This window comes from Corythoichthys intestinalis, chromosome 9 (genome assembly GCF_030265065.1).
Source record: "Corythoichthys intestinalis isolate RoL2023-P3 chromosome 9, ASM3026506v1, whole genome shotgun sequence".
NCBI lineage: Eukaryota > Metazoa > Chordata > Actinopteri > Syngnathiformes > Syngnathidae > Corythoichthys > Corythoichthys intestinalis.
The window spans coordinates 35,345,717-35,372,801 of record NC_080403.1 but is presented as its reverse complement, the minus strand read 5'-3'; the positions used below and the strand labels follow the sequence as shown (position 1 = coordinate 35,372,801).

General features: G+C 39.4%; 1 protein-coding gene and 1 long non-coding RNA gene across 5 annotated transcripts in view; one reads left to right on the top strand and one right to left on the bottom strand.

The window, feature by feature from the left end:
- fgd5a (FYVE, RhoGEF and PH domain containing 5a) overlaps window positions 1–27,085 on the bottom strand; it is a 77,752-nt gene that overhangs the window by 30,340 nt on the left and 20,327 nt on the right. For all 4 annotated transcript variants that reach the window (XM_057846319.1, XM_057846317.1, XM_057846318.1 and 1 more), the window contains exons 3-7: window positions 26,195–26,309; window positions 21,701–21,759; window positions 21,258–21,288; window positions 7,755–7,906; window positions 7,521–7,677 (exon numbers count right to left, since the gene is read on the bottom strand). In XM_057846319.1, the coding sequence (XP_057702302.1) occupies window positions 7,521–7,677; window positions 7,755–7,906; window positions 21,258–21,288; window positions 21,701–21,759; window positions 26,195–26,309 (514 nt within the window). The remainder of the gene's footprint in view (window positions 1–7,520; window positions 7,678–7,754; window positions 7,907–21,257; window positions 21,289–21,700; window positions 21,760–26,194; window positions 26,310–27,085) is intronic.
- Window positions 19,183–20,561, top strand: LOC130921938 (uncharacterized). Its single transcript, XR_009064429.1, has 3 exons — window positions 19,183–19,274; window positions 19,959–20,323; window positions 20,397–20,561. It is a non-coding gene; the product is annotated as an uncharacterized LOC130921938 (long non-coding RNA).

The window sequence follows — 27,085 nt, the reverse complement described above, 5'->3', positions numbered from 1 at the left end:
TGACCTTCTTACACATGACAAAACAAGCCGGCTTAACACAAACCTAGTTGTGCACTAGGTTGGCCACTTAGAAATAGATTCATAAAAGCAGCTTCACGAAATCCATTACATTTGTGTCAGCCCTTGGCGGCCAATGTTTATAGATGGTGCCGCAAACAAGGAACTAGCTGTGGAGAGGAGGCTCTAATCCTGTAAGGGCTAACTCTGATCTGATCAGGGTCTTAGGCTACTTTATCACTGTCACCACATCCACAATGAAATTACCAACACTTCTATTCCCGGGCATTGCTGTACAATGAGGGTTTGCAAGAAGATAGAAAAAAAAAACAAAAAAAAAACGGGCAATAAGAAGTCAAAACTGCAGCAATGTATGGAAAGCACACTATGAAGAAAATAGATAATTTAATATATCACTCTCCGTGGTAGGTCCAGTATATTCGGTGACCCATGTTGCTCTCCCTTGGTGCTACTTCTCTCTCATTACAGAAGGCTCGCATCTTCACGCTAGTCCCAAGGCGGTGCTTGGCTCAGCACAGCATCCATCACTTTCTTCCACAAAATACAATTGGCCCACAAAAAGACATACAAAAACATCTACAGTGATCCCTCTTCTTTCGCGGTTATTGTGGACCAGAACCCGCCGCGATAAGTGAAAAAAAAAAAAAAAAAAAACGCAAATTGTGTCTGTGTGTGTTCAATGTATTTATCCAAGATTTATCATTTGAAAAAGGTACATATAAAACATGTTTTTTCACTTCCCCCCCAAAGTATAATTAAAAATAAATTGAATAATAAATGGTTTTCAAGCACTTCAAATGTAATAACTATGATAGTTTTAAACATGTTACTGTCCCTATAATATTTTAAACAAGGAAAAAAAGAAAATGCCCAATCCAATTTTAAAAAGTAGAAAAATGCCTGTCTTTATTAAATGCTTTATTAAGTCAGTCCACTCAAACCCGCTCAAGCTGCTCACACACTATGAGTTGCCACAGCAACTGTTTAACAAGTTAAATGACGTTGACGCATGTGGCGCTTTGAAGTTTCGGCTTACAAGCGTCTCTGGCTAGATCAAACCTTAACTGTCTGTCAATCATCGTTAACTTTAATAAGCAACTCTAGTGCACTGCCTGACCAAGAAAAGTGTGACAGTGAGAGACTATGTGATCGGCTCGGGACAACTCTATAAAATACTGCATTTATTTATTTATTTATTTATTTTTAACTGCAAAAAAAATAGCTGATAGACTGAGGGCGCGAAGTTTGAAGCGCGAAGTAGCTAGGGATCACTTTATCTTATTTACAATGTGGGTTATGCTATATGCAATTTGCATATGTACTGTATATGCAAGGCCGGCCCAGACTATACACAGACTATGCAGCTGCTTAGGGCCCCTGACCACTAGGGGACCCCCAATCCGGCAACCTCGTTTTATACGTTGTTAATAGAGCAAGAAGTATGCAGTGCAACAAAATATGATTAATATACAAAATATGGACATATGGGTTGGATTGCATGTATGGGTTTCACAGTACACTGTGATGAAATGGTTGGCCAAAAATATGGGCCCCTTGGCATTATTTTGCTTAGGGCCCTCAAATGGCCTGGGGCGGCCCTGTGTATATGCTGTGGCAAGTATGCTTTACAGCAGGGGTCGGGAACCTATGGCTTGCGAGCCAAATCTGGCTCTTTTGATGGCTGCATCTGGCTTGCAGAAAAAGCTTTAATTATTTAAAAAAAAAAAAAAAAAAGAAACCTTTTGTTATAGTCCTTTGCGCATTGCGCGAAACGGCGATGGTCACCGGTCATACGCTGGTGTTGTCCAGTAATGAGCAGATGTGACTTTTGCGGCGTATGTTAACTTTTTGAATGCTCAGACAACACTACCACACTTTGCACTAGATATCATCAAATAGCAACCTACATGTGCTACGTTAGATCCCCCCCAAGTCCCATGCCATTGGCTGCGAGAGCCCAGGGTGATCATGGGACACGTAGTCCATATACAACAACCGGCGACTAGAAAGCCAGTTCGCAGTAATTTTAGTGGGAAAGTGGCAAACATACAGTACATGTAATTGTGTCCATCTATAATTTTATTTATCTATCAAGCGCATTGGCAACGCAGATGAGGCAGAGACACTGTTCAAGTGGGGTCGCCGTATTTTGCTGTCGAAAACAGCGGCCGATGTGCAAATGTGCGTGAAGTAAACTTCCCTCGTTTTTAGTTTCGTTTTCCGCGTTTTTCAGCTAATTGTAGAAATCCTTTTGAGAAGATGGGATACAGAAAAAAAGACACAGCGTATCATACTTTTCAGCAGGAACTAACAGAGGAGATTGCCTTTGTGGAGAGTTTTTGACGACTTTTCGGATAAAGATCATCATGATGTCAAATCAAAATTGAGGCAACGCAACTGAAGGGCATAAATGCGGCACCGTTTTTTCTCTCGCTTTGGATGAGTCAACAGATGTAAGCAATTTATCCCAATTCAGCGTGATTGCAAGATTTTGAATGTGAAAGGGACAACAACAGGGGAGGATTTATTCAAGTCCTTTACAAAGTTCGCAAAAGAAAAAAATCTACCGATGGATAAACTTGTTTCAGTGTGCACTGATGGTGCTTCGTGCGTGGTGGGGGAAAACAGGATTCGTGGCGGTTCGTGAACATGAAAAGAGATGCATATTAAGTTTTTCAACAAGCTTAACCCCACCAAGTATCAACCAGACTACAAAGCCATCAGCAAAACCATGCAGCACCAGAAGTCGCATTAATGGTAAGAAATACTCATCATTTATTAGCAACAGCATAACAATGTTATTAAAAAGAATTCAGAGAGTAATCCATACCCTTGTACTTTAAAAGTGTTGAAATTACATAAAATGCAGACATTACTTGTATTTTTAGTTTTAAACATATTGTATAGCTCTCCCGGAATTACATTTAAAAAATTGTGGTGTTCATGGCTCTCTCAGCCAAAAAGGTTCCCGACCCATGCTTTACAGTATACCTCCGGGTAAGTCCTCTTTTCCCAACACATCATCTCTCACCGTAATAAAAATATACTGGCCTTTGATAAGACAATATCTTTTCATGCATTCACCTTTCTCTGTAGATCACTTCATTTACTGCTGGTGCCAATTAGCCGAACTCAAGTTCATGAAGCTTAAATGAAGAGGCCCATTAGCCCCAACTTTTATGGAGGTTATCAAGAGACAAGGCCTCAGCTGACATAGACCAAGTGTGGAAAATGTTCTGTAAGATACACGAGGATCAGTGCCTACTAAAATACTTTACGGACGATAACTTATACTCAGGTGTGACTTTTCACACAGACGACCGCAAGAAGAGAGTGCAAGGATTACTTCCAGAGTTGGCGGAGTTGTTCAAAAGTGATACTGAAGATACAGACTTTAATGGATTTGGTCGACAGTTTAGTTAACAAGTTATATCGTGTTGTATAGGCTATTGTTATCTGAACTGTTAATACGTATATTTAGTATTCATTCATTCATTATCCATGCCGCTTATTCCTCACAAGTGTCGCGGGGGTGCTGGAGCCTATCCCAACTAACTACGGGCAGTAGGCAGGGACACCCTGAACTTATATTTAGTATTATTCCTCCCAAAATTAGATTTACCCCGTAATTTTCGGACGATAAGCCGCTACTTTTTTCCTTCACTTTGAATCCTGTGGCTTATTTGTTGATTTATTTGTGTTAATAGGTAACACTTTGTTTGACAGCGGCATGATGACACTGTCATGAGACCGTCATAATTATGACATGGCACTATCATGGGCATTACTGAATGCTTTTGACAGATGTTATTAAGTGTCATCCGGCAAATTATGTCCCTAACTCCATTTATGTCCAGCTTGGATCATTTTCATCCATTCAAAAAGTGACATCATTTTTTGGATAACACGAAATTACATCTGTTATAAGCGTTCATTAATGCTCATGATTAGGGATGGGAATTGATAAGATTTTTACAATTCCGATTCCAATATTGATATTGCTTGACAATTTGATTCTTTATCGATTCTAATTTGGACCAATGGACTATATGAGTTGTATTGTATTCTAGGTTCAATATGTTTTATGGTTCATTCGCCTCGGGGTGTCAGTTAGAACACAAGTCGTGGAGAGTGGAGTTGGTCTTTGGCACTTTTAATCCAACTTGGCAACAGCACAACTATATACAGGCAATGACACTTGATATGAGAATCACTCAATGAGCAGATGAGAGCATGCGTGGAAAGATGTTGATGTATTTGTATGTGTGTGGAAGAAGACTGGAATGTGTGGGTATATGTGTGGTTCTGTAAGGAGATAAAATTGCATCATATTAGTGCTGATGCAATAAACAATGCAAATAGACTGTAAAGCAGTCAGTAACACATATACATGACTCCCGCAAAGGTGGGGGGGTGCGAGTGAGCGCACACAACCCGTGAGCGTGCACAATCCAGAAGCACGCTGCGTGCTCGTGCGGTCATCTTGGCCATAAAAGTGGCGAAAACTAAGCACTTCACACTCATATGGATGTACAACATCATCTTAAGATGCTAAGCTAACACATTCCCTCTTAACACAAATGTGCAACGCGAATATAATGTTAACAACGCTCTCCGTGACGCAGCAAGGACGAGCAGGAGCAACCAGCCGACGTAACAGTAAAAACACAAAACTGTCGCAGTGATAACGGCTCTGACTTATCATAAGAACTTTATGGAATGAAGAGGAAATACTTTCGTTCATGGACGTACACAGGTGGCCACACTCTGCTCGAAATGCGCACCTTACACCTATTCTCGGTCCCAGAATACGCAACGCTTGTGACGTAGGACAATAACAAAAAGTAACTGACTGGTTGCTATGGGAACGAACGACTACCCAAGGAACTTTTCTAACCGGAGTATTAAAATTGCTAATAAAATCGTTTAGGATTATTTTAGATGCATATATGTTAATTATTCTTATAGAGTATTCGACGAGGAATACGATACACCGATAGACTTTTTTTGGGAAAATCACCATTTCTTTAAGTAGTCTCATTAATAATGACTTGGCCTGTGGAAATAAATCCAAAAATTCTCGGCGACGACTCCTCAGATTATACTTGGTGAGTTGTTCCTCTTTGAGTAACCATGCAGTGTCACTTGCGGAATTCGAAGTGTGTAACGTGAGTTACGTGATATTCATTGTGCTGTTTAGAAATGATAAGAGAATCGTTAGATACACTGCCAAACGATTCCATGGAATTGAAACACATGGAACCGGTTATCAATTCCCATCCCTATTCATGACAGTGTCATGTCATAATTAGGATTTTAATGACAGTCTTACGGTACCACTCTCAAATAAAGTGATGCCAAATACCATAGCTATCAATAAATGAAACAACTGGAACAATAACTGAAGAAATAGCATAGAAAATGAATTTTGATTGTTATTTACATCTGTAGTGCTGAAATGCATGCTAGGAGGCCTGTTGGACAACAATAGTGTTGACAGCAGGTGGGAGCAGGTGTTGACTCTCTCCCTCAAGGGAGCAGTGATGGCCTCATGAAGCTTCTTGAAGCAATCAATCTTTGCAGACAATTGTTTCAAAACTTCATAGGGGTTAATTTGGTCTTAAAATGCTATCGGTCAATATATTTTGGTGTAGATATCCCATAGTATAGTGAGGACAGCAGCAGCTTTTAGTCCAGTGCAGCTTAGCAATGAACAAATGCCGTTTTCGTTCAAATTTGGTGGGTGGCGGCTTATAGACAGGTGCGCAATGTAGTGTGAAAATGACGGTATATGTTTTTTTCCTCTTTATTGTGCATTTTATGGCTGGTGGGACTTATACTCTGGTTACGATTTATAGTCCGAAAAATACAGTATATATCCCAAATCGTAGGTGCTCATTTCTCTCTTCTGTTTATGTAGATTACTTGAGATCGTCTTGCATCAAGGAGGTACAAACTTGTTGTTTTTTTCTTCTTTGGAAAGGGGCAGCTGCTGTTAAATATTCATGAGTGGAAACAGTTGGTGCATTGTCCACTTTCTTTCCAAACTAGAAATACTTGGAACCACTGTGTCAACAAACATCCAGCAAATCAAAGTACGTGGAGGTACTCATGTGAACAGTTGAATGCACTTTCCTCTGTCCAAACAGTGACTCTATTCTGCAGACAGGCACACAGCTGCATGGAAATGAGGATCTGATGTGGTTATCTTTCCATACTATCTTAATATCCTGTCTTCTTATTAAATGTTGCCAATGTATCTATTAACACCACTGCGCACGTTTGCTTTTCAAAACGTGCTGAAGAAAAATGAAATAAGGAAAATATGCGCCTCGAATACAGTGGCCTATAAAAGAGTGACAAGCCGATTTACTTACGGTAACCTTTCTTGTCTGATTCTTTAAAACAGAAAAAAATTGGGTTGCTGAATAGATAAAGAAACTGTGAGTGAGACATAGGAAATGTCAGTCCCATTGAAGGGAGCAGACAATAAAGAAATTTAAGGTCAAGCCTGTTGGATGAGTACAAAGAATGATATCAAACTGACTGAACAAAGCAATGTCCCTTGACCAATATGGAAATTCAGCATGCTTTAAGGAATACAGAGAATAATTGGGTAAGAACATATGCAGCCTAACAATGACAGGTTCTGGGTTTGAACGACGGCTTTGACTTTTTGCATGGATTTTGCTTGTTCCCATTTTGTTTAATCTGACATTAAAAACATGCATTTGTGGTTAAGTGAAGCGTCCACATTGCCTTTGTGACTGTGAGTGGCTGTTTGTCTAATTAATGTGCCTTCTCCCCTGCCTCTCGTCCAACTGAGATAAGACGGGATAGGCTGCAGTTTACCAAGACTCTAAGATGATTTTCAATGTCAAAGGGATGGACAAACTATGACATTTAAGTAAAAAGAGCATTACATATGTGACTAGGGCTGCAGCTATCAATTATTTCAGTATTCGATTAATCGATGAACTATTTAGTTCGAGTAATCGAGTAATCGGATAAGGAACATAGAAAAATTACAATACCTCACACAGTGTATAAAAAAAAAAACAAAAAGAGGATATATGTACAAAAAAAGAACAATTGGCTAACTTACATAGCAAAAGTCCACTAGCTTAAATGCTATAAAATGCTCACATTTTTTTTTTTACAATGCTCTTAACAAATGGCTCAGACACATATTTCGACAAAAAATGGCTAAATATACATTTAAATTAAAATAGGAATACATTCAAAAAATCATTAGCTCAAAAAAATGCTTATGTTTGTCTTAACAGGGAGCAGATTGATTCAGCCATGTGAAATGAGGTAGACTAAAGGGCTGTGTATCCACCCAAATCAATAATAATAAAAGCAAACACTTTCAAAACAAACCATTACAATGCCACTTTAATTAAACGAATACTCGAAGCAGCAAAATTTAATTTGAATCCTTTTTCTAATCAAATACTCGAGTTAATCGATTAATCGTTGCAGCACCAAATGTGACCAACCTCAAATTTCTTGACTATGCTTGCAAAGGTTGGATTGACCTTGCAGCTCTCATCCAATAGAGCCATGCTGCGATCATACTCAGAGATGAAGGTATCAAACACCTTGAAGTCATCACGATGTGACAAGAGCACGTCCACCACTCTCTGGCCTTCCTCCCTAAACGTGCGAGGATAATGGAATATGCTTAGAAACTGAGCCTTAAGTAATCTTTGTTAAGATATAATGTTGCGTACCAGTGATCAATGCGCTCTTCCAGCTCAGTGAGAATTCTGCTGTGGAGATTTAAGACCTGAGGAAGAACACCCAATATTTCCTCCAATCTCTGGTCCTCCAGAACTGGATCCCCATCCTCGTCCACAGCCTCAGCCACTGCTGGCCTGAAGTCCTGCACAAGACAAAAAGAAAAGGAGAAGGTGATGAAGTTAAAGATGACAAGAAGGCTTAAAGGATGGATAGAGGAAAGGGGGAGAACGTGAGAAATTAGTATGTACACCCACTGGTCAAAAGACTTGGAAAATTGCATGTATAAATAAATCATGTACACAAAATTCTCTCTGTCCAAAGATAACAATAACCCAGTTTTATACTTCTAGCACACCCTCATTTTTACTTCCATAAGTCACTTGTTATTGTGGTAAGTAACTCCTAATAGTGATAATATTGGCCAGGTTTGATTAACGTTCTCTAAGATGCATTGTAGTTTATTGTCAAATACACCCTTTTCATTAAAGGTAGCATTTTTCATGCAGGATTTAAATTCTACTGTGCAGGTGTAGCTAATATTTTGGCCAGTGAATGTTGTAGAATGAGGGTTGAATAGGAAAGGAAAATGGGAGGAAGGTCAGGTCTTCCTAAACATCCTTCCTGCTGCCCTTCCTTCACTTTGGGCTCTGTCCAGGCATTCAGGAAAGGAGGAACTGTCTGCATAAGACACACTACCAGGTGTTGCATAATGGCCTTGGTGCCACAGTATTGTTTTGCATTCATAGTACATACAGTGAGGCAAATAAGTGTTTAGTCAACCACCAATTGTGTAAGTTCTCCTACTTGAAAAGATTAGAGAGGCCTGTAATTGTCAACATGGGTAAACCTCAACCATGAGACAGAATGTGGAAAAAAAACTGAAAATCACATTGTTTGATTTTTAAAGAATTTATTTCCAAATTAGAGTGGAAAATAAGTATTTGGTCACCTACAAACAAGCAAGGTTTCTGGCTGTCAAAGAGGTCTAATGAGGTCTAAAGAGGCTCCCCTCGTTACCTGTATTAATGGCACCTGTTTTAACTCATTATCGGTATAAAAGACACCTGTCCACAACCACAGTCAGTTACAGTCCAAACTCCACTATGGCCAAGACCAAAGAGCTGTCGAAGGACACCAGAGACAAAATTGTAGACCTGCACCAGGCTGGGAAGACTGAATCTGCAATAGGTAAAATGCTTGGTGTAAAGAAATCAACTGTAGGAGCAATTATTGAAAATGAAAGACATACAAGACGACTGATAATCTCCCTCGATCCGGGGCTCCATGCAAGATCTCACCCCGTGGCGTCAAAATGAGAACAAGAACGGTGAGCAAAAATCCCAGAACCACACTGGGGGACCTAGTGAATGACCTACAGAGAGCTGGGACCACAGTAACTATCACAATGCGCCGCCAGGGATTCAAATCCTGCACTGCCAGACGTGTCCCCCTGCTGAAGAAAGTACACGTCCAGGCCCGTCTGAGGTTCGCTAGAGAGCATTTGGATGATCCAGAAGAGGACTGGGAGAATGTGTTATGGTCAGATGAAACCAAAATAGAACTTTTTGGTAGAAACACAGGTTCTCTTGTTTGGAGGAGAAAGAATACTGAATTGCATCCGAAGAACACCATACATACACTGTGAAGCATGGGGGTGGAAACATCATGCTTTGGGGCTGTTTTTCTGCAAAGGGACCAGGACGACTGACCTGTGTAAAGGAAAGAATGAATGGGGCCATGTATCGAGAGATTTTGAGTGAAAATCTCCTTCTATCAGCAAGGGCATTGAAGATGAGACGTGGCTGTGTCTTTCAGCATGACAATGCTCCCAAACACACAGCCAGGGCAACAAAGGAGTGGCTTCGTAAGAATCATTTCAAGGTCCTGGAGTGGCCTAGCCAGTCTCCAGATCTCAACACCATGGAAAATGTGTGGAGGGAGCTGAAAGTCCGTGTTGCCCAATGACAGCCCCAAAACATCACTGCTCTAGAGGAGATCTGCATGGAGGAATGGGCCAAAATACCAGCAACAGTGTGTGAAAAGCTTGTGAAGAGTTACAGAAAACGTTTGGACTCCATTATTGCCAACAAAGGGTACATAACAAAGTATTGAGATGAACTTTTGGTATTGACCAAATCCTTATTTTCCACCATGATTTGCAAATAAATTCTTTAAAAATCAAACAATGTGATTTTCTGTTTTTTTCTTTCCACATTCTGTCTCTCATGGTTGAGGTTTACCCATGTTAACAATTACAGGCCTCGCAAATATTTTCAAGTGGGAGAACTTTCACAATTAGTGGTTGACTAAATACTTATTTGCCAATGTATGTATTCGGACAGGCATTGGTGTTGGTACCCATGAACAAAGAAATTGGACACAATCAGTAAAGAGATAAAAAATGAAAACAATTCTATTCTTTAAGAGAAGAGGTGTCTGACAATCAACTCCCTCATCCCACCCACAGTCTAGCAACAGTCTTTGGGTAAGGAATGGACTTCTTCAGCTCATCAATTGTACGGTAGTGTTGTGCGAAGTCCAGACATTTATGACCCAGCTGGCTGTGAGATAATGTGCTGCCACTTTGTGCTACAAGCCGTTCGTCTTGCACCATTGATCTCATTCACGTTAGCATTCATCACATCTGCCGGAGACAAGATCAGCTACATACGCTCAGAGTTCTGGATGACTGCCTCCTAGCTTAAATAGACACGTATGGACACACAGTTTGTGTGGCCTATCCCCAATTCCATTTTGTAGGGAAGGTCAAGAAGCAACTGGCTTCTTGAGTAGCTTGTCATACAATTGGCTGTCATATAATTTGTCCAAATGTCACAGGTGCCAAATAAAAACTAAAGAATAAGCCTCATATGTTGAAGCTGTTTTGTGAAAAGTCCTTTAAAAGAGGAGCACGGCCTCCCTTCCTTTGCGGAGACAGGGTCTGGAAATTCTTTTTGCTCTTGTTATTCCTTATCAGACAATGGAACAATAGCTCATATGAGTCTCAAGCTCACCCCCCCAAAAAACAAGAATGTTGAGCCAATGTACGGCTTCCAAGCTAAATGACTCCATTTTATGCACGACACTTGTTGGTATATCACTTGTTGGTATATAAGAATACCAAGAATTAAATGTTTCGGATGAATAATGCTTTAGTAGCCTTCTAGTTTCCTCTTGTACATGTAGAAATGATAATCAATGTATGGCACTGGAGCACTTTTTATTCATTGGGAGAATACATTAATACTGTATATTCTTTCATTCACCTTCTGAACCTCCTCACAACAGTTGCGGGGGTGCTAGAGCTTATCCTCAGACATGGCCGCCCATAAGGCGATTTATGCAACCGCCTACGGGCGCACCGGCGTCCAAAAAGGCGTCAAGAAAAATATTCAAATAATATTTGATGATAGCAGTATTCAAAAAATTATACAAAACAATAAAACAAAAGAACAACAAAACCCTTCCTAATAAGTCTTTAAATAATAATGAAAATATTTTTCTAGTGTGTCTTCTGCCCGTTTCACTTTTTCTTTTGATGCGGTAATTTCACCACGGACCCTAGTCTCACCACCCAGCAGACCAGCGAGCTACCTGAAGGTGCTATTTTTAGCCTCTGCATTTGAGCGACGTTACGTTGACAAGTCAACTTCATGAAAAGACAAAAGCCCTTCGGGTCAGAAGAAAAAGAAAGAAGATAGCAAAGGCGTGAAGAAAAACTGAGGTTTGTTGTGATGATTTTTTTCGACAGCATAAGCACGTAGACTTGCAAGCTAGCGGTTATTTACATCGAGCTTATATGACTTCGTGCTAAAGCAAAATTATACTGTATCATTAGCCAGGCTGTTGTTTTAAAAATATTTTCAGTATTCAGTCAGCTGTGGATTAGTTTCAATTAAATTTACTCCCTCTCCAATTTTAGAGAAATTTGGACAAAGTGTATGACTAAAATTGTCTTGCTTATTTTCATGTGATGTGAACCACTTTTACCTTGTGTTAAATTGTGCTTTTTAAATAAATTTGCCTTGCCGAAAAGTGCCATGGTTAATTAAATAAATACACCATTAAATATGGAATTAATAATTTCAAAGTTCTGTGGTATGGGGGACTAAAAGTGCCACAGATTTAAATGCAAACATTTGTTATTAAATGTGTCATTAATTCATTAAAATGGCGATCACGTTCATGTTACATATTCAATTTCTCATTTTTTTTTGTTATCATATTATTTAATTCATTATTATTGGATAGTCCTGTGTAGTTGCCGTGCTTCAAGAATTTATTTTCTTTTAACTTCGCCCATCAAAGATAGTGGCAAAAGACAGGTACAGTAGGCTGCAAGAATTTAGGCGCTATTATGGTTTTATCATGCAGGTTTCACAATCAACAGCTATTTGACTAACATAATGTGACATTCCACTTTTTTCTCTTTGTATATGCTCTTCAGAAATATTTTCCTTCTACCTCTGTACATCCTGGGCCATCTTTTACAGCGAACTTATCCACATCAGCACCAAGTCCAAGCCCACCAAGTCCAGGAAAGAAGTGCACCTTCCAAAACAACTGTCATATCAAAGTGCAATAGATGCTTTTGCATCAATGAAGCCAAAGTGAGTAAGGTTATAGGTCAAGGTGACAAAAAAAAAGTTTCATTTTAAAGTGTTCTGTGTGTCTTTATATAGGTTTGTGTGGGTGGGTGTTAATCATATTGTAATAACAATTCTAATTTATTTAATGCATTTGTTTTTGAAGTGTTTTTTATTGCTTTTGAATAGTTATTACAGCATTTTTCTTTTAATTTATGCACTTGTTCATTATCTTTTTTATATAATAAATTACAAAGAGATAATGTGCTTTTTCAGTGTGAGTGTTTAAATATATGTGGTGAAAATGGGGGGTGGGGGGGCAACAAATGTGTTGCCTAGGGCACCAAATTGGTCAGGAACGGCCTTGCCTATCCTAGTTAACAACGGGCAGGAGGCAGGGTCAGAATTTTCGGAGTATAAGCAGCTACTTCCTTCATTTTCAATCCCGCGGCTTATAGTCCAGTGCAACTTATTTGTTGATTTTTTGGGGTTAATAGGTAACACTTTATTTGAGAGCGGCGTCATATGACCGTCATACTTCTGATGGTACACTATCATGGGCATTACTAAATGCTTTTGACAGATGTCATTAAGTGTCATCCGGCAAATTATGTCACTAACTCCATTTGTGTCCAGCTCGGATCTTTTACATCCATTCAAAAGTGAGATAATTTGCCAGATAACACTAAATCACATCTGTTTTAAGCATTCATTAATGCACATGACAGTATCATATGTCATAATTTTGGTTGTCTAATGACAGTCTTATGGCGCCACTGTCAAATAAAGTGCTACCAAATACTATAACTAGCAATTAATGAAACAACTGGAACAGTAACTGAAGAAATAATTAGCACAGATCATAAATTTTACATCTGTAGTGCTGCAGTGCATGCTAGGAGGCACGTTGGACAACAACAGTGTTGACAGCAGGTGGTAGCAGAGGTTGACTGTCTTCCCCAATGAAGCAGTGATGGCCAAATGAAGCTTCTTGAAGCAATGAAGCTTTGCAGCTAATTGGTTCAAAGCTTCATGGTGGTTCATTTGGTCTTATGACAGTCGTATGATGCCTTTGGTGTAAATATCCTATAATACAGTAAGGATAGGTGCGGCTTATAGTCCAGTGCACCATATTTATGAATAAATGTTGTTTTCGTGTCAAATTTGGTGGGTGGCGGCTTACAGTCAGGTGCGCCTTGTAGTGCGAAAATTACGGTATACCCTAAACTGGTTGCTAGGCAGTCGCAATGAATATTGTATAAGCGTCTGAATTTGAATAAAGTAAAAAAGCATGGCTTTTTCTGACTTTGCCCTGCAGCCTCGTGGTCATTAGTGGGTTCCCCTGTATAATATTTGCATTCGTAAAGTTGAATGTCATCAAATTACATGCTGCCATATATCACTGTATAATACAGGTGTATATGAGATTCGGGTGACCTTGTTCAAGGTTAGAAGGCACAAACTGACTGATAGTCTCCCCTGAGTTGACTGTCAACCTGTCAGATCTTTACTTGTACCCTTGAATAGCAATTCATTTACATTTTTGGGTTTTTAGAAAGCCATTATTTGGTTAAAAACAGTCATTAAAGTAACTTTATGGCAACAGTCTTGAGCAGAAGCAATATGTTGTATCTGACAGCAGTTGGCTGTGATGCATGGTCGCCCTACTTCCTTAAGGTCACCTTGAAGTCCCTTGCCAAGCGTTGTTATACAAAAAAGTAAAACTAACACTACGTGAGTTAATGTGTGCTCTTTATGAAACTCACGATCGTTAGGTGGCTGACATTTTTTGACTTCAAAAAGGGATGGGCATGATCTTTTAATTGAGCATTAAGAATTCTGTCAGTTTTTTGCAATTGATTTCTCATTACGGAATCCTGAAGCGTTTGAAACATGAAATTCACTCAATATATGGATACAATTATTGAAAGAGTAAACCAGTTGATCAATTACAGTTCGCAAGGTTGAAGATGACCATTTTCCCCCCATTTCATCTATTTTTCTTCACCACTTGCTCGTATCAGGGTTGCAATACGATGGAATCTAACATTCCTACATGGGAGAGAAAAGCAGACTTTGTCCTATTCCGGTTGCCATCGAATCACAGGGCATATATTTGAAATACTAATTGCTGCTCTGACAGCTTAACTCCTAAAGTGTAATTATCACTCCCGTGTGATCAGATGATGTTACGTCTTTAAGCTGCCACCTGTTTCGGATTCCTTTCAAATGTGCAGCTAGATTTAAGAAACGTTGGGGGCCACAAGTTTCTAAATTTACCCTTTAATATGCGCAACAAATAATCATTTGTACATTTCATTCCTTTTAGATCATTTCCACTTAGTTCTAAATGTAACAACAAAGGCTTGTGTTTACATCCTATAGGTTCAGTCACATCATTCTGATTACCTTTTTAATGTATCCAATTGAGCTTATATTTGTCTAATTTGTAGAAATATTTAAAAAGCAGTATTTTTTAAAAGTGTAAAACAATGTTGTTTTTGTTAACGATAATTATAACGAAAATATTTAATCAGCAAACTGTTTTTTCACGGTGATGACGAGACAATAATGAGCTAGAAATTTGTTTTAAGAGACTAAAACTTAACGAAACTAATGCCAGTTTTCGTCTGACGAGACGACATCGAGGCGAAAATGCGCCATAGTTTTTGTCATATGTTCACAATGTGTGACATTTTATGTGTAGTTAGCCTGCATCGTAGCAGTGTCTGGTTGTGTCACTCATGTGACATGCTGCTCCTCTCCGTCTCCAGGCTTCCAGACACGGTAAGATTTGTTTTCTTATCTTTGCCAGAGAGAATATGCAATGTTGCTTGAGCCTTTAAAGGTTTATGCTGAGTAAGCATTACACACTAAATGTAACTCGTAGCGCTAGTACTGCATTCACGTTCAGTCAATGCTATGCTCAACTTAGCATTAGGCTAATGGTAATGGCATACGTCGTCTTAAACTCTCGGACAACTCTTTTTTTTTTTTTTTTTTTTTTTTTTTTTTTTTTTTTTTTTTTTTTTTTTTTTTTTACATACAGTTCGTGGCGTACAGGTGGGTATAATTATTTGAAAATGATATACTGTTTTCCTGCCGAGTGTGTATATTCACCTAATTGGCGTTGTCCTTGTAGATGATAAAATATATGCTCGTATGCCAATGTTCATTCGAAATAGTTGGAAATCTTTATTTTTGTAAAGAGTATTTTTTTTTAATTATTATTTTTTTTTAATCAGACGAAAACATTTTAGTTAACGTCGACTAAAAGTAGACAAAATTAGTCTTGAGTTTTCGTCAAGAAAAACTAGACGAAGACAAACACTCTGATAAGTATTATCGTCCAAAAGACTAAGACTAAAACGAAAATTAAAAGGCCAAAACAACAGTGGTGTAAAGGCTGGCATTCCAGCAAGACTACACTCATTTGGATTTTGGTTGATTAGTTGTTGTTTTTTTGACAAAATTTTTTCAACAAGGCACGGTGCACCAAGAGAGCCGTCTCTCCCAGATCTTTGCCGCTGGGTACGTGAGAGATTAATGTTATCATTGGAAGCCAGCCTCTCTCACTGTCCTATCTGTGGAAGATTTTGAGGATATTTGGCTGTTTGGTGTAACGGTCGTGGGGTTCCTTCTGCTTGGTTTAGGAGGCGCCCTGCTCTACCGGAGAGGTTCCAAGACGGCAGCTTTCAAGAAAATCAACAAATTGACCACGACTCAAACGGTGGGATTCAAGGCATTGGAGAACCGCGTTGAGGCTCGGATTGAGAACTGGCTCTGTGGACTCACGGTTCAGTCCGAAGAAGATGGAGAAAAATTGATGCTACATGGCGCCAGGTGGCGGAACTGTCGAGGCAGACCGTGACTATTGGCAATGACTTAAGGGACCTGAGGTCTCACCTATGCCCTGAGGAGCGCGATTTCGACTGAAGACCAACTCTATTTGACATATTAAATTACGTATTCGGCTTAATTCGATTATTAATTTTCCTTTCGCTTTCCCGAACACCCTTATCCCACCCCTCCCTTCTCCTGGAGAGAGCGCCCTGCGACTCTTATTTTGTCTACAGACACATACAAATACTGATACACTGGGGCATACACACACTCACAAACAACCTCATCCCCTCCAGTCCGCTACCGCCTTTTCTTACTATCACTGCCCCCCCCTCCTCCTCCAGCCATGACTGGTAGTTTTCCTTTTTTTCGTACAAAAAATTCCTGCAAATGATCTGTACGTCGTGTCATATCCCTGCTATGTTGTATGACACATGTGTAAGGGTGTAACGGTACATGTAATAGTATTGAACCGTTTCGGTACGTGGTAGCGGTGACGTAATAAACCCTTACTTTTCGAGGCTGTGAGTCGATCAGGTTACAGTTTCTTTGTGTAGATTATATTTACTCCGTCTTCTCTACTATAATGAGGACCAACACGGTAGGACAGTCCAGAAACGTCAACAGCGCGACAACGTGGCCGCCGCTAGAACTGCAGTGAAACGCGGGCGTTAGAGTCAATCAGCCAATGCACACCAGTCACAGTGCGGCCACGTGTTAGATGCGTCCCAAAAGCGGCTCAATGCGACGCACGTGAAAAGAACGGCAGAGTTTATTATTTGACGCGAGACGCAGCCCCCCTGCATCAATACTACTAGCTAGGATCGAGCTGGAAGTCACTCGTGTAATAATACGGTGGATCTGGTCGATTTTCAAACTAATATGCAATCGTAACCTACTTTTTGAGTCCATCAGATCCCTTGAGTGGTAGATCGGAGCACAGTTGATTTGTCTTTGTTGATTTACGGCTGTCTTCTCTGCTATAATAATAACCAACACGGCCCCGTGTTCAATACAAAGCCCTCCTACCATAACAAAACAAGTAGGAACTAATATTCACATAGGAACTAAAGTTATACAACATAAAATATACAATATAAATGAATACTATATGACATTTGTAAAATATAAACACATAATAAAATAAATAATAGCCCATTTAAATAAAATAAATTGAAATGAGCTAACTCACCTGTAATTAAATAATAAGAATAATACACACATCCTGCTTACACAATTAAATTTATTAATTTCTGTGTGGCGCTTTAACTTAAGAAAATCCACTGATAAAGCTTTTGAAAACCGTTCATAAGAAAAAAAAATGTTTCATTGAGGCATTTCATTTGTAAAATACATGTTAAAATCTTTGTCATTGGCATTGCTTTTCTCTTTCGCACAGGCCTTCTTTTTTCTTCTTTCTTTCAGAAAGAAAGCTGACCAATACGCGGGGTCTGAAAGGCAAATTGTTGTTGGATTATCTTTAAATACCCGCTACTTTTTGAGCAGAATTCTAGCTTTGTATAGGCTAATGTTCCTATTGTTAAAAGCACAAAAGTGTGTAATAAACAACTAGCACATTTGTAATTTGCATTTTGTTTTTTTACTGTACCAAAAATGAACCGAACCGTGACCTCAAAACCGAGGTACGTACCGAACCGAGATTTTTGTGTACCGTTACACCCCTACACGTGTGTACTGTAACGTCTGTAACTGCTCTGTAATTCTCGAAGAAGAGAGAGAAGTTGGCGGCGCGGAACGTCTGCAGTGGCCCGATGCTTACTCATCGAACGCAATTTCGTTGTCATCTGTGAAAGCTGGTGTCAATGACTAATAAAGATCCTATCCTATCATATCCTATCTATAAAGCCATGTAATTCTGTATTTCAAATGACTGTGTTTAAATATAAGAATCCACTTTTGAGTAATCTTAATGAGAAATGCTATATTTTATGAATAGAATGTATGGTACTTACATACACGAGGGGCAGACGGCCATTCTAGCAATAACTGGATGGGAACCAAGCCCACACTGCCTGCAGCAAATTCAGGCAAGTGAAGCGCTAACTCATCAGAGATCTCACTTAAATCTCACTGAATATTTGATTTTATATAAATATAAGACAAATCTCGAAGCATTTTTTTCTTCTGAATAATTGTTCCACAGTACAGTAAGGGAAGTCCTTGATGGCATGATTAGGTGTGTTTGTGTTGGAAAAACTACCGTGCAAAAAATATTTAGGATGAGCTAGAACAAATTGTGGACTCAAAAATTATTATTATAAAAGTACAGTGTATCACAAAGTGAGTACACCCCTCGCATTTCTGCAGATATTTAAGTATATCTTTTAAAGGGACAACACTGACAAAATAACACTTTGACACAATGAAAAGTAGTCTGTGTGCAGTTTATATAATAGAGTTAATTTATTTTCCCCTCCAAATAACCTAAAATATAGCCATTAATATCTAAACCCCTGGCAACAAAAGTGAGTACTACGTACATCCCTAAATGTCCAAATTGAGTACTGCCTGTCATTTTCCCTCCAAAATGTAATGTGACTCGTTAAAGGAGTGCTGTCAGCATTCCTGCAAAGATTAAAGAGGTGGGGGGTCAGCCTGTTAGTGCTCAGACCATACTCCATACTCTACATCAGGGGTCCCCAAACTATGGGCCGGGGGCCGGATAGGGCCCGCCTCCACATTTGGTCCGGCCCCCTGAACAATACCAGAGAGCATTTTGACCCCCCCCCCCCCCCCCCCCCACAAAATAGTGTTATTTATTTCCTGGCTTTTTTCTGTGAAGAACCCATTATCTATTTAATTAATAGTGTTATTGTTGGAAAGCCCCATTGCATGTTTGTGCTTTAGTTGAATTGTTACTACGCTGGCCCTCTAAGAAAAGCGACGCGCGCACGAGTCACTTTCTCTCCTCCCTTCATTAGCGCGCACGAGTTATTGTCTCTCCTCCCTTCACTGCCTGTGTACACGCGTCACTTTTTCTTCCTTTCACTGCCTGCGGTTCGTTCCTCAAGCTGCCGTCCTGTTTAGTGGTAATCTAAGTGTTGTGTGTGAATGACAGAGGTGGGTATATTGCAGAAGTGTGCCTTGGCAGTGCATACACACGTTTGGCAGATGAGTTACCTGCGTAGGGTCCCTTGTATTCGTTAGCCGCCACGAGCTAACCGCTAGCCGCCGTGTGCTAACCGTTAGCCGCTAGCGCTAATTGCTAATGCTAATCGTTGGCCCCTTTGGCTACATGGTGGAGGCTGAATTTTGTTTGTTGCCAATTCACTTATCTAAATTGTTAGTTATTTTCCTGCTTAATGTGTATGCTCATTATTGTGAATGATTAGCATTGTATGCATTATGTAAGCAGTGTATTTCATTTCTATTATATTTAATGCTGTTCCTGTTAATTTAGATATGTTTATAATACAGTATATGTTTATAGGTTATATATATTATATTACTGACATGTTACATGGTTATCTTGTATTCACAAAAAACACAATACAACAAAATAAATCTCATACTCCTTTCATCATCATTAAAGGAAACAAATAAATCCTGAATGTCCCCTGTTGATTCTCTGATCGGAGTCCGGCTTTATACCACACACCCACAGAGGGACCCCCAGTCAAATTTCAGTTATTATTATTATTATATTATATAATATTATTTTATTTACGTTTGTTCCGTGAAGAATCCAAAAAGGGTTATTTAATTGTGGCTTTCTGAAAAACAATACATTTTTTTTACATTTAGGCACTACTGCAATCGTGACACTTTTTCTGTTACAAACTGACCCCGGCCCCTCATCAGAGAAGAGAAAAGTTATGTGCCCCCCACAGGAAAAAGTTTGGGGACCCCTGCTCTACATCAAATTGGTGTGAATGGCTGTCACCCCAGGAGGAAGCCTCTTCTGAAGACAGTACACAAGAAAGCCCGTCCCTCTCATCAGACCATAGGACATGGCTCTGTCAGGCCCAGGGCCAGGCAAGTGTCTGTCATTCAATTAGGATCAGCACCTGACGGGCGGAGCGACGGCAGCTGCCTGCAAACATAATCAACAGCCTACATAAGCCAGCCAGAGCTCCACCACATCGCTGGATCGTCTCTTTCAGTTCACTGTCAGTGCCCTCTCGCGTTTTGAATCTTTCTGTGTGGACTCAACTGATCATCGACCTATTTGCTTTGTTCCAGGATCTTGCCTATGCCTCTCGTTATTGGTACCTTTGCCCGGAATCTTCATGCCAGACTCCACAGCCCTGTGAACAATAACCTGCTACTACAATAAACTCAGATCCTCGTTATCTCTCGTGCCTTTTTTGAGGGTTCTCAGCCCACGATCATAACAGGTTCCCGTAATCCATGTGCTTTCTTGTGTACCGTCTTCAGTAGAGGCTTCCTCCTGGGGTGACAGCCATGCACACCAGAAATGCTGACAGCACTCTTGTAACGAGTCACATGATATTTTGGAGGGAAAATGACAAGCAGTACTCAATTTGGACATTTAGGGATGTACGTAGTTTCTATGGGGTGTACTCACTTTTGTTGCCAGGGGTTTAGATATTAATGGCTATATTCTGGTTTATTTTGAGGAGAAAATAAATTAACTACTACTAACCCTACAGTTCATTGTGTCAAAGTACAGTGTTGTCCCAAGAAAAGATATACTTAAATATCTGCAGAAATGCGAGAGGTGTACTCAAACTGTAGTTAGGACCAGTTCCCTCTTATCTTTTGCCTTTTTCTGTGCCACGGTCAGTCGCCCCAACACAGTATTTTTATGCATAAAGTATATCACGTAATTAACGATACAAGGACAATATCAGCAGGCGTTGTAAATACACTGCATCACTTTACAACTGACCACACCAGAGCACAATATGTTAACTTTGTCAAGACCAGGAAATAGATCTCACTGCAACAACATTGATAAACTTTAACAGTGCTTACAGCAGGGGGAGAAGACGCAGACAGAGGCTTGGGAGCAGACTCGCATGATAAAATGTTATCAGCAGGTTTTCTAAGAAAATGGAATAGGAGGAGACAGGTTTTTACCTCTTGAAGGTACTGGAGGGCACTGACATGTCTGAAAAAGACAGAAATCTAAATTAAACAAATAACAACGCTCCTATAAATAACAGTTTATGCAAATCTAGAGAGGTTGCTAATATAAAATAAAGCCAACAGTAATGAAACTGGATACACACTTGACAATGTGTTGCACAAAAATAATACAAGACATATTTTTGGCTCACTGAAAAAGTGTCGTTTTGCAACATGCACATTTTGAAAAAAAAAAAAAAGTCAATCTGTTTACAAGACCTATACATTATGTATGATGGCGAATCCACATTAGAGGGTTAGTTAAGTGGAAAGCGAAGTGAGGATGAAACAGTTGCTCTGCATGTAGCTTGATGGTTTATCTTACACATGGGTGACATTACGCAGGCAAAACATCTTAAGGATGTTGTATGTGATGACACTATGGCGATACTCACAGTCTTTCTGAATCCAGAATCTCCTTCGCGACATAGAATGCTCGAGAACGGCCGTCAGTCTGCATGAGAGTAGTAACAGATGAATGACCAACACTAATGTTTGAATGATTTTTATTGCTCTGAAGCATTAACAGCAGTGGCTATACAAACAACCAAGGGACACATTAAAAAGTGTAGGATATTTTTTTTAGCTCTACTGTTAGAAAAAGACAGATTATTTCATTAAAGTGGAGCATAGACATGAGGGCCCTCTCAAAGATGGCACTTTTAAATACTGATGCATTATGTATGAGTGTGCAGTGCCAGTGACAGCAATGCAGCTGTTCTATATAGAGGTTAATCAAAAGGTCTCAACACATCACATTGAAACCATTTAAAGGGTTACTGGCAACGCTACTGTACTTTTTTTTGTGTTATGATTTCCGAGGAGGGACACTTCCAATACAGTTTTTCACAGATTAAAACTAGAGCTGTCCCGACTAGTCGATGTAGTCGACGTCATTGATGACGTAAATGCTTCGACGAGTACATTATCCCGTCAACGGTTAAAAAAGGGTTAAAGGATATATGCGTGGAAAGTTGAGAATGGCGGACGCTCGGGATTGAAGTGGCGAAAGCGGCACAAAGCCAAAAAAGCGCACCAGAGTGACCAAAGCATGGAATTATTTCAACAAAACAAAGGAGGGTACACTGTTGTGTGCCAAGCTTGCGTACCACGACATCACATCGCCATGATTGAACACCTGAAGCGCACCCAGGTATAATTTTGGAAGACGACAGGAGACAAAAAGCTGGCAGATCGTAAGTCCAGGTGACAACATTTTTTATGAAGTTTCCTTTATGTGGAACGTACAACAAAGTATTAGGGGCTAATGTTGGGCTAATACAGCTGAATAAGCAGCTACGTACTTTACGCAGTGCGTTGCGGCCTCCGTTAAAATCAACAATATTGAAAGCATCTTGTGTTTTAGAATCGGTTTTACAAATAAGGGAATCCTTATGATTATGCTTTATCTACAGTCCCTGACAAAAGTCTTGTTGCTTATCCATTTTGTAGAAACAATTGCTAATAACCTGAATTTTAATTATTCAATTGGTTTCTGAAATGGCTCATATGAAAGCTAAGACCCTCCCAAAGGATGTTGAATGTACAAAAATATATTATTTTCACTGAAAAAAGATTTATCATTTAATAAAGACAAAGGTCAAATTTTGGCAAGACAAAAAGTTTTGTCGCCTACATAAAGTAATGTGAAAATTGAACAATATGTACTTCAAATACAAAAATATGTTACATAACATAAGCGAATTAAGTAGTGGTGCTTTGAGATCAAAATTTAATATTTTGTATGACTTCCATGGGTTTCGGCAAGGATTCATACAATTTATTGATGAAGTCATCAGGAACATCAAAGAAAGCAGTCTTGCATGCCTCCCAGAGTTCATCAACATCTTGGGTTTCGTCTTCCATGCTTCCTTTTTCAACCTACCCCAGACATGCTCATTGATGTTAATGTCTGGTGAATGGGCTGGCAAGTCCTGGAGTATCTTGATCTTCTTTACCTTGAGGAACTTTGAGGTAGAGATTGAAGTATGTGATGGAGCACCATTCGGCTGCAGAATTTGTCCCTTTTTATGGTTAGGAATGTAAGAGGCAGCTAAGATTTGTTGATTTGTTGTCAGGGACTGTACATCAAATTATAATCAATAGAAGAATTTAAACTAATTCTTCGTCGTAGGTCCCAGCGAAGGTATGTACATGTATGTAAAGTACGTAGCGGCTCACAGCTACATTACCCCTACGTAATAATGCCACTTTTGTTTCTCGTAGCAATATTCATACGTCTTAAAATTCCTTCTTCTTTTAATAAATTTCTTATTTATTTGCCCGTAATACTCCATCGTAGCGTCGTATCAACATGCATCATTAAGTTTTTTTTCACGTACTTCACTCCAGTGATACGTGACATTTATTTATCTACTCAGCTGGTGCTCACTCGAATGCTGAGCACAATATAGACTAAGGACGCAACAATACTCGGTTTTATATAGAAGAGTTCGATCGCCCTCTTTGATTCAATACGCAAAAATATTCGGTCCAATTGAAAAAGCTCCCAAAATGTATTTTTCGAACTTTTTTTGTGGTCTCTCTCACTATAATATCCGGGGCATCTTTGCCTTGTAAAAAAAAAAAAGCTATGAGAAGGCTCCTTCCTGCTAGCAGGCCCCCCTCCACTCCTACCCCAAAATGCCTGAGGTGCAGGAGCCATGGCACACGAGGATCGTTGCTCGTGAGGAAAGACAGAAGCTTAAGGAGGCGGCTTGGCAGCTTCAACGTCGTACAGATCCGTTGTGTGGCAGCATTTTGGGTTTGCTGATACGCTATACCCACTCGTACATATTTAACAAAGACTGTCTTTGTTACCGACTTGGCTGCTACGAATAGCGTCGGTTTGACACCAGGCAGCTTAACACCCTTGGACACAGAAAGCTAACTCACGGTTACATGATGAACAATGGGTGGCAAATTAAGTGCGTTATACTTCAAACTCGTCCTGTTTATGAAAGTCGATTGTCAAATGCTGTTGTTGTGCAGTAATGAGCTGACGTGACTTCTGTGGTGTTTGTTAACTTTTTTAATGCCCCGACAACACTCGCGCGCACACGCGAGATATCATCAAATAGCAACCTAGATGTGCTACGTTAGATCCTCCCCAAGTCCCGTGAGCCCAGAGTGATCATGGTACGCGGAGTCCATATACTACATCGATGAATTCTACACGTTTTTTTAATCATCTGCACCAGGAGAGATCTGCAGGGTGGAAGGCAACATAAATAGTCTGAAATATCAACAAATATTAGCTACTTCTTACATTCCGTACCATAAAAAGGGACAAATTCTGCAGCAGGATGGTGCTCCATCGCATACTTCAATCTCTACCTCAAAGTTCCTCAAGGCAAAGAAGATCAAGATCCTCCAGGACTGGCCAGCCCAGTCACCAGACATGAACATCATTGAGCATGTCTGGGGTAGGATGAAAGAGGAAGCATGGAAGACGAAACCCAAGAATGTTGATGAACTCTGGGAAGCATGCAAGACTGCTTTCTTTGATGTTCCTTATGTCTTCATCAATAAATTGTATGAATCCTTGCCGAACCGCATGGATGGAGTCCTTAACACCATTTACCATTTACCATTCAAGCCCATGGAAGTCATACAAAATATCAAATTTGGATCTCACAGCACCACTACTTAATTCGCTTATGTTATGTCACATATTTTTGTATTTGAAGTACATTTTTTGTTCAATTTTCACACTACTTTCTATAGGCAACAAAACTTTTGTCTTGCCAAAATTTGACCTTTATGTCTTCATTAATTAAATGATAAATCTTTTTTCAGTGAAACAAATATATTTTTGTACATTCAACATCATTTGGGAGGGTCTTAGCTTTCATATGAGCCATTTCTGAAACCAATTGAATGATTAAAAGTCAGGTTATTAGCAATTGTTTCTACAAAATGGATAAGCGACAAGACTTTTGTCAGGGACTGTAGATAATGCTGCAAATATTGTTAATTCAGTACGTAACACAGATGGACTTGGACCACAAATAGGATGTTTTGCTAATGAGGTAAACATAGCTGCTAAGAGAGCTTAGCAATCAACAGTGTGCCCCGCCTCACTTTACAAATAGTAAAGATTGTTCTCAGCACTTTTATACAAAATTTCCTCAGATCAGTAAGAAGTAAGCACACAAATATTATGCACTAAAATGCATGTTTATATGATGGCACTGTTATTTTTGCTTGTTTGCAAAATAAAAAAAAAAAAAACGTAAAAATAAATAAATAAATAACACTTGTATTTTTTTGTTTCCGAGCATTAAATGTATTGAATCGAATCGAAAATCGTGTCCCTCTTATCGAAAATCGTACCGAATCGTGACTTAACTGTATCGCTGCATCCCTAATAGAGACATACCACAAAAAGGGAAAGTAAGAATTGTTTTGAATCCTGTTGGAAAAGTGAAGTCACAGTGTTCTGAATCTGTTTACATTCCATTCTTTTGCACTAGTTAATGACATCGGCATTTGACATCATTGTTTATTTGTGATTTATTATTGTTATTCATGTGTTTATTTGTACTTTAATAAAGAATTTAAGTGTCCCAAAATGTTTTTGTTTTAATAATTGTCAACAAAAATGTCAATGCAAGACTAGTAAAAATAAATAAATAAAGTTCATTTAAAAAAGTATTAGACTAGTTGACTAATCGTTAAAAAGTCTGCAGAGTAATCGGGAGGAAACTAATCATTTGGGACAGCTTTAATTAAAACGCATTTCAATTAAATGTGATAGTTTTGTGGCTGCTCATGTCTCAAAGGCCATCATCTTCTACTGTCAACAACAGTTGATAGCCCTGCATCCGAAGGAGTTAAGAGAACTAAAAGAAACCAGTACCCTATAATTTATTTGTCCCACAACTTACTTGTCGATCATAGCTTTGCTCCGTAATACCATCTTCCTCTTCTGAGGTACGTCCATGGTCCTCCTCAGTTGACCCAGCTGAGACTGAGCTCAGTGGGAAAGGCTCTGTATAGGCACTGCAAGACCAGGGAACAACCAAAGCACAACATCAGAACATTGATTAGCAATCAAGTGGGGAGCTGAGCTTGCATGTGTTGAGCACCTTCCTCTCACATTCCAAAAACATTCAAGTTAGGTTAAATAAAGACGTTAAATTAACCTTATGTGTGATTGTGTGTACTAATGGTTGCTTCCTATTTGTACCCTGCCATTAGCTAGTGACTAGTCCAAGATGTTGTCCACCTGTGGCTTGAAGTCAGCTGGGAGAAGCCCCAGAACACCTGCCACCCTAGTGAGGATAAGTGGCATCAAAGATGGATGATGGATAGTGTCTCTAAGCATTTTCGGTTCTCACGTGCAGCAGAGTGCATAACTATAATCTCCTTCCCAATTCATTCTTTTATCGATGACACAGTTGTGTTTGTGCAGTGATAATCCTTCAGTGTAGTGGAGCAGGGCACAAGGGGGTCTCAGTGTAGGTCAGTTCTCTTGTAATCCCTTTAATGCTACCTAGAGTAATTTTTAAGCTTCTCTGAACCATTAAAAGCCATTTAGTGTGTTTGACAAAATTCCCCTAACAAGGTTGATGATTGGAAGATGATCTAAAAGCAGCAATAAATGAGTTGACCACAGCAGAATTATTATATAAATAAACATTTACCAGATTAGTAGGTATGCCTGCAAGTGCTTTCACAAAGATCTTATATTTCTAAAAATGTCTGGGCCACATAAATTAAGAACTACTGTGATTGTATTGCTGTAAAACTGCACTGTAACATACTGAGAGCTTTTT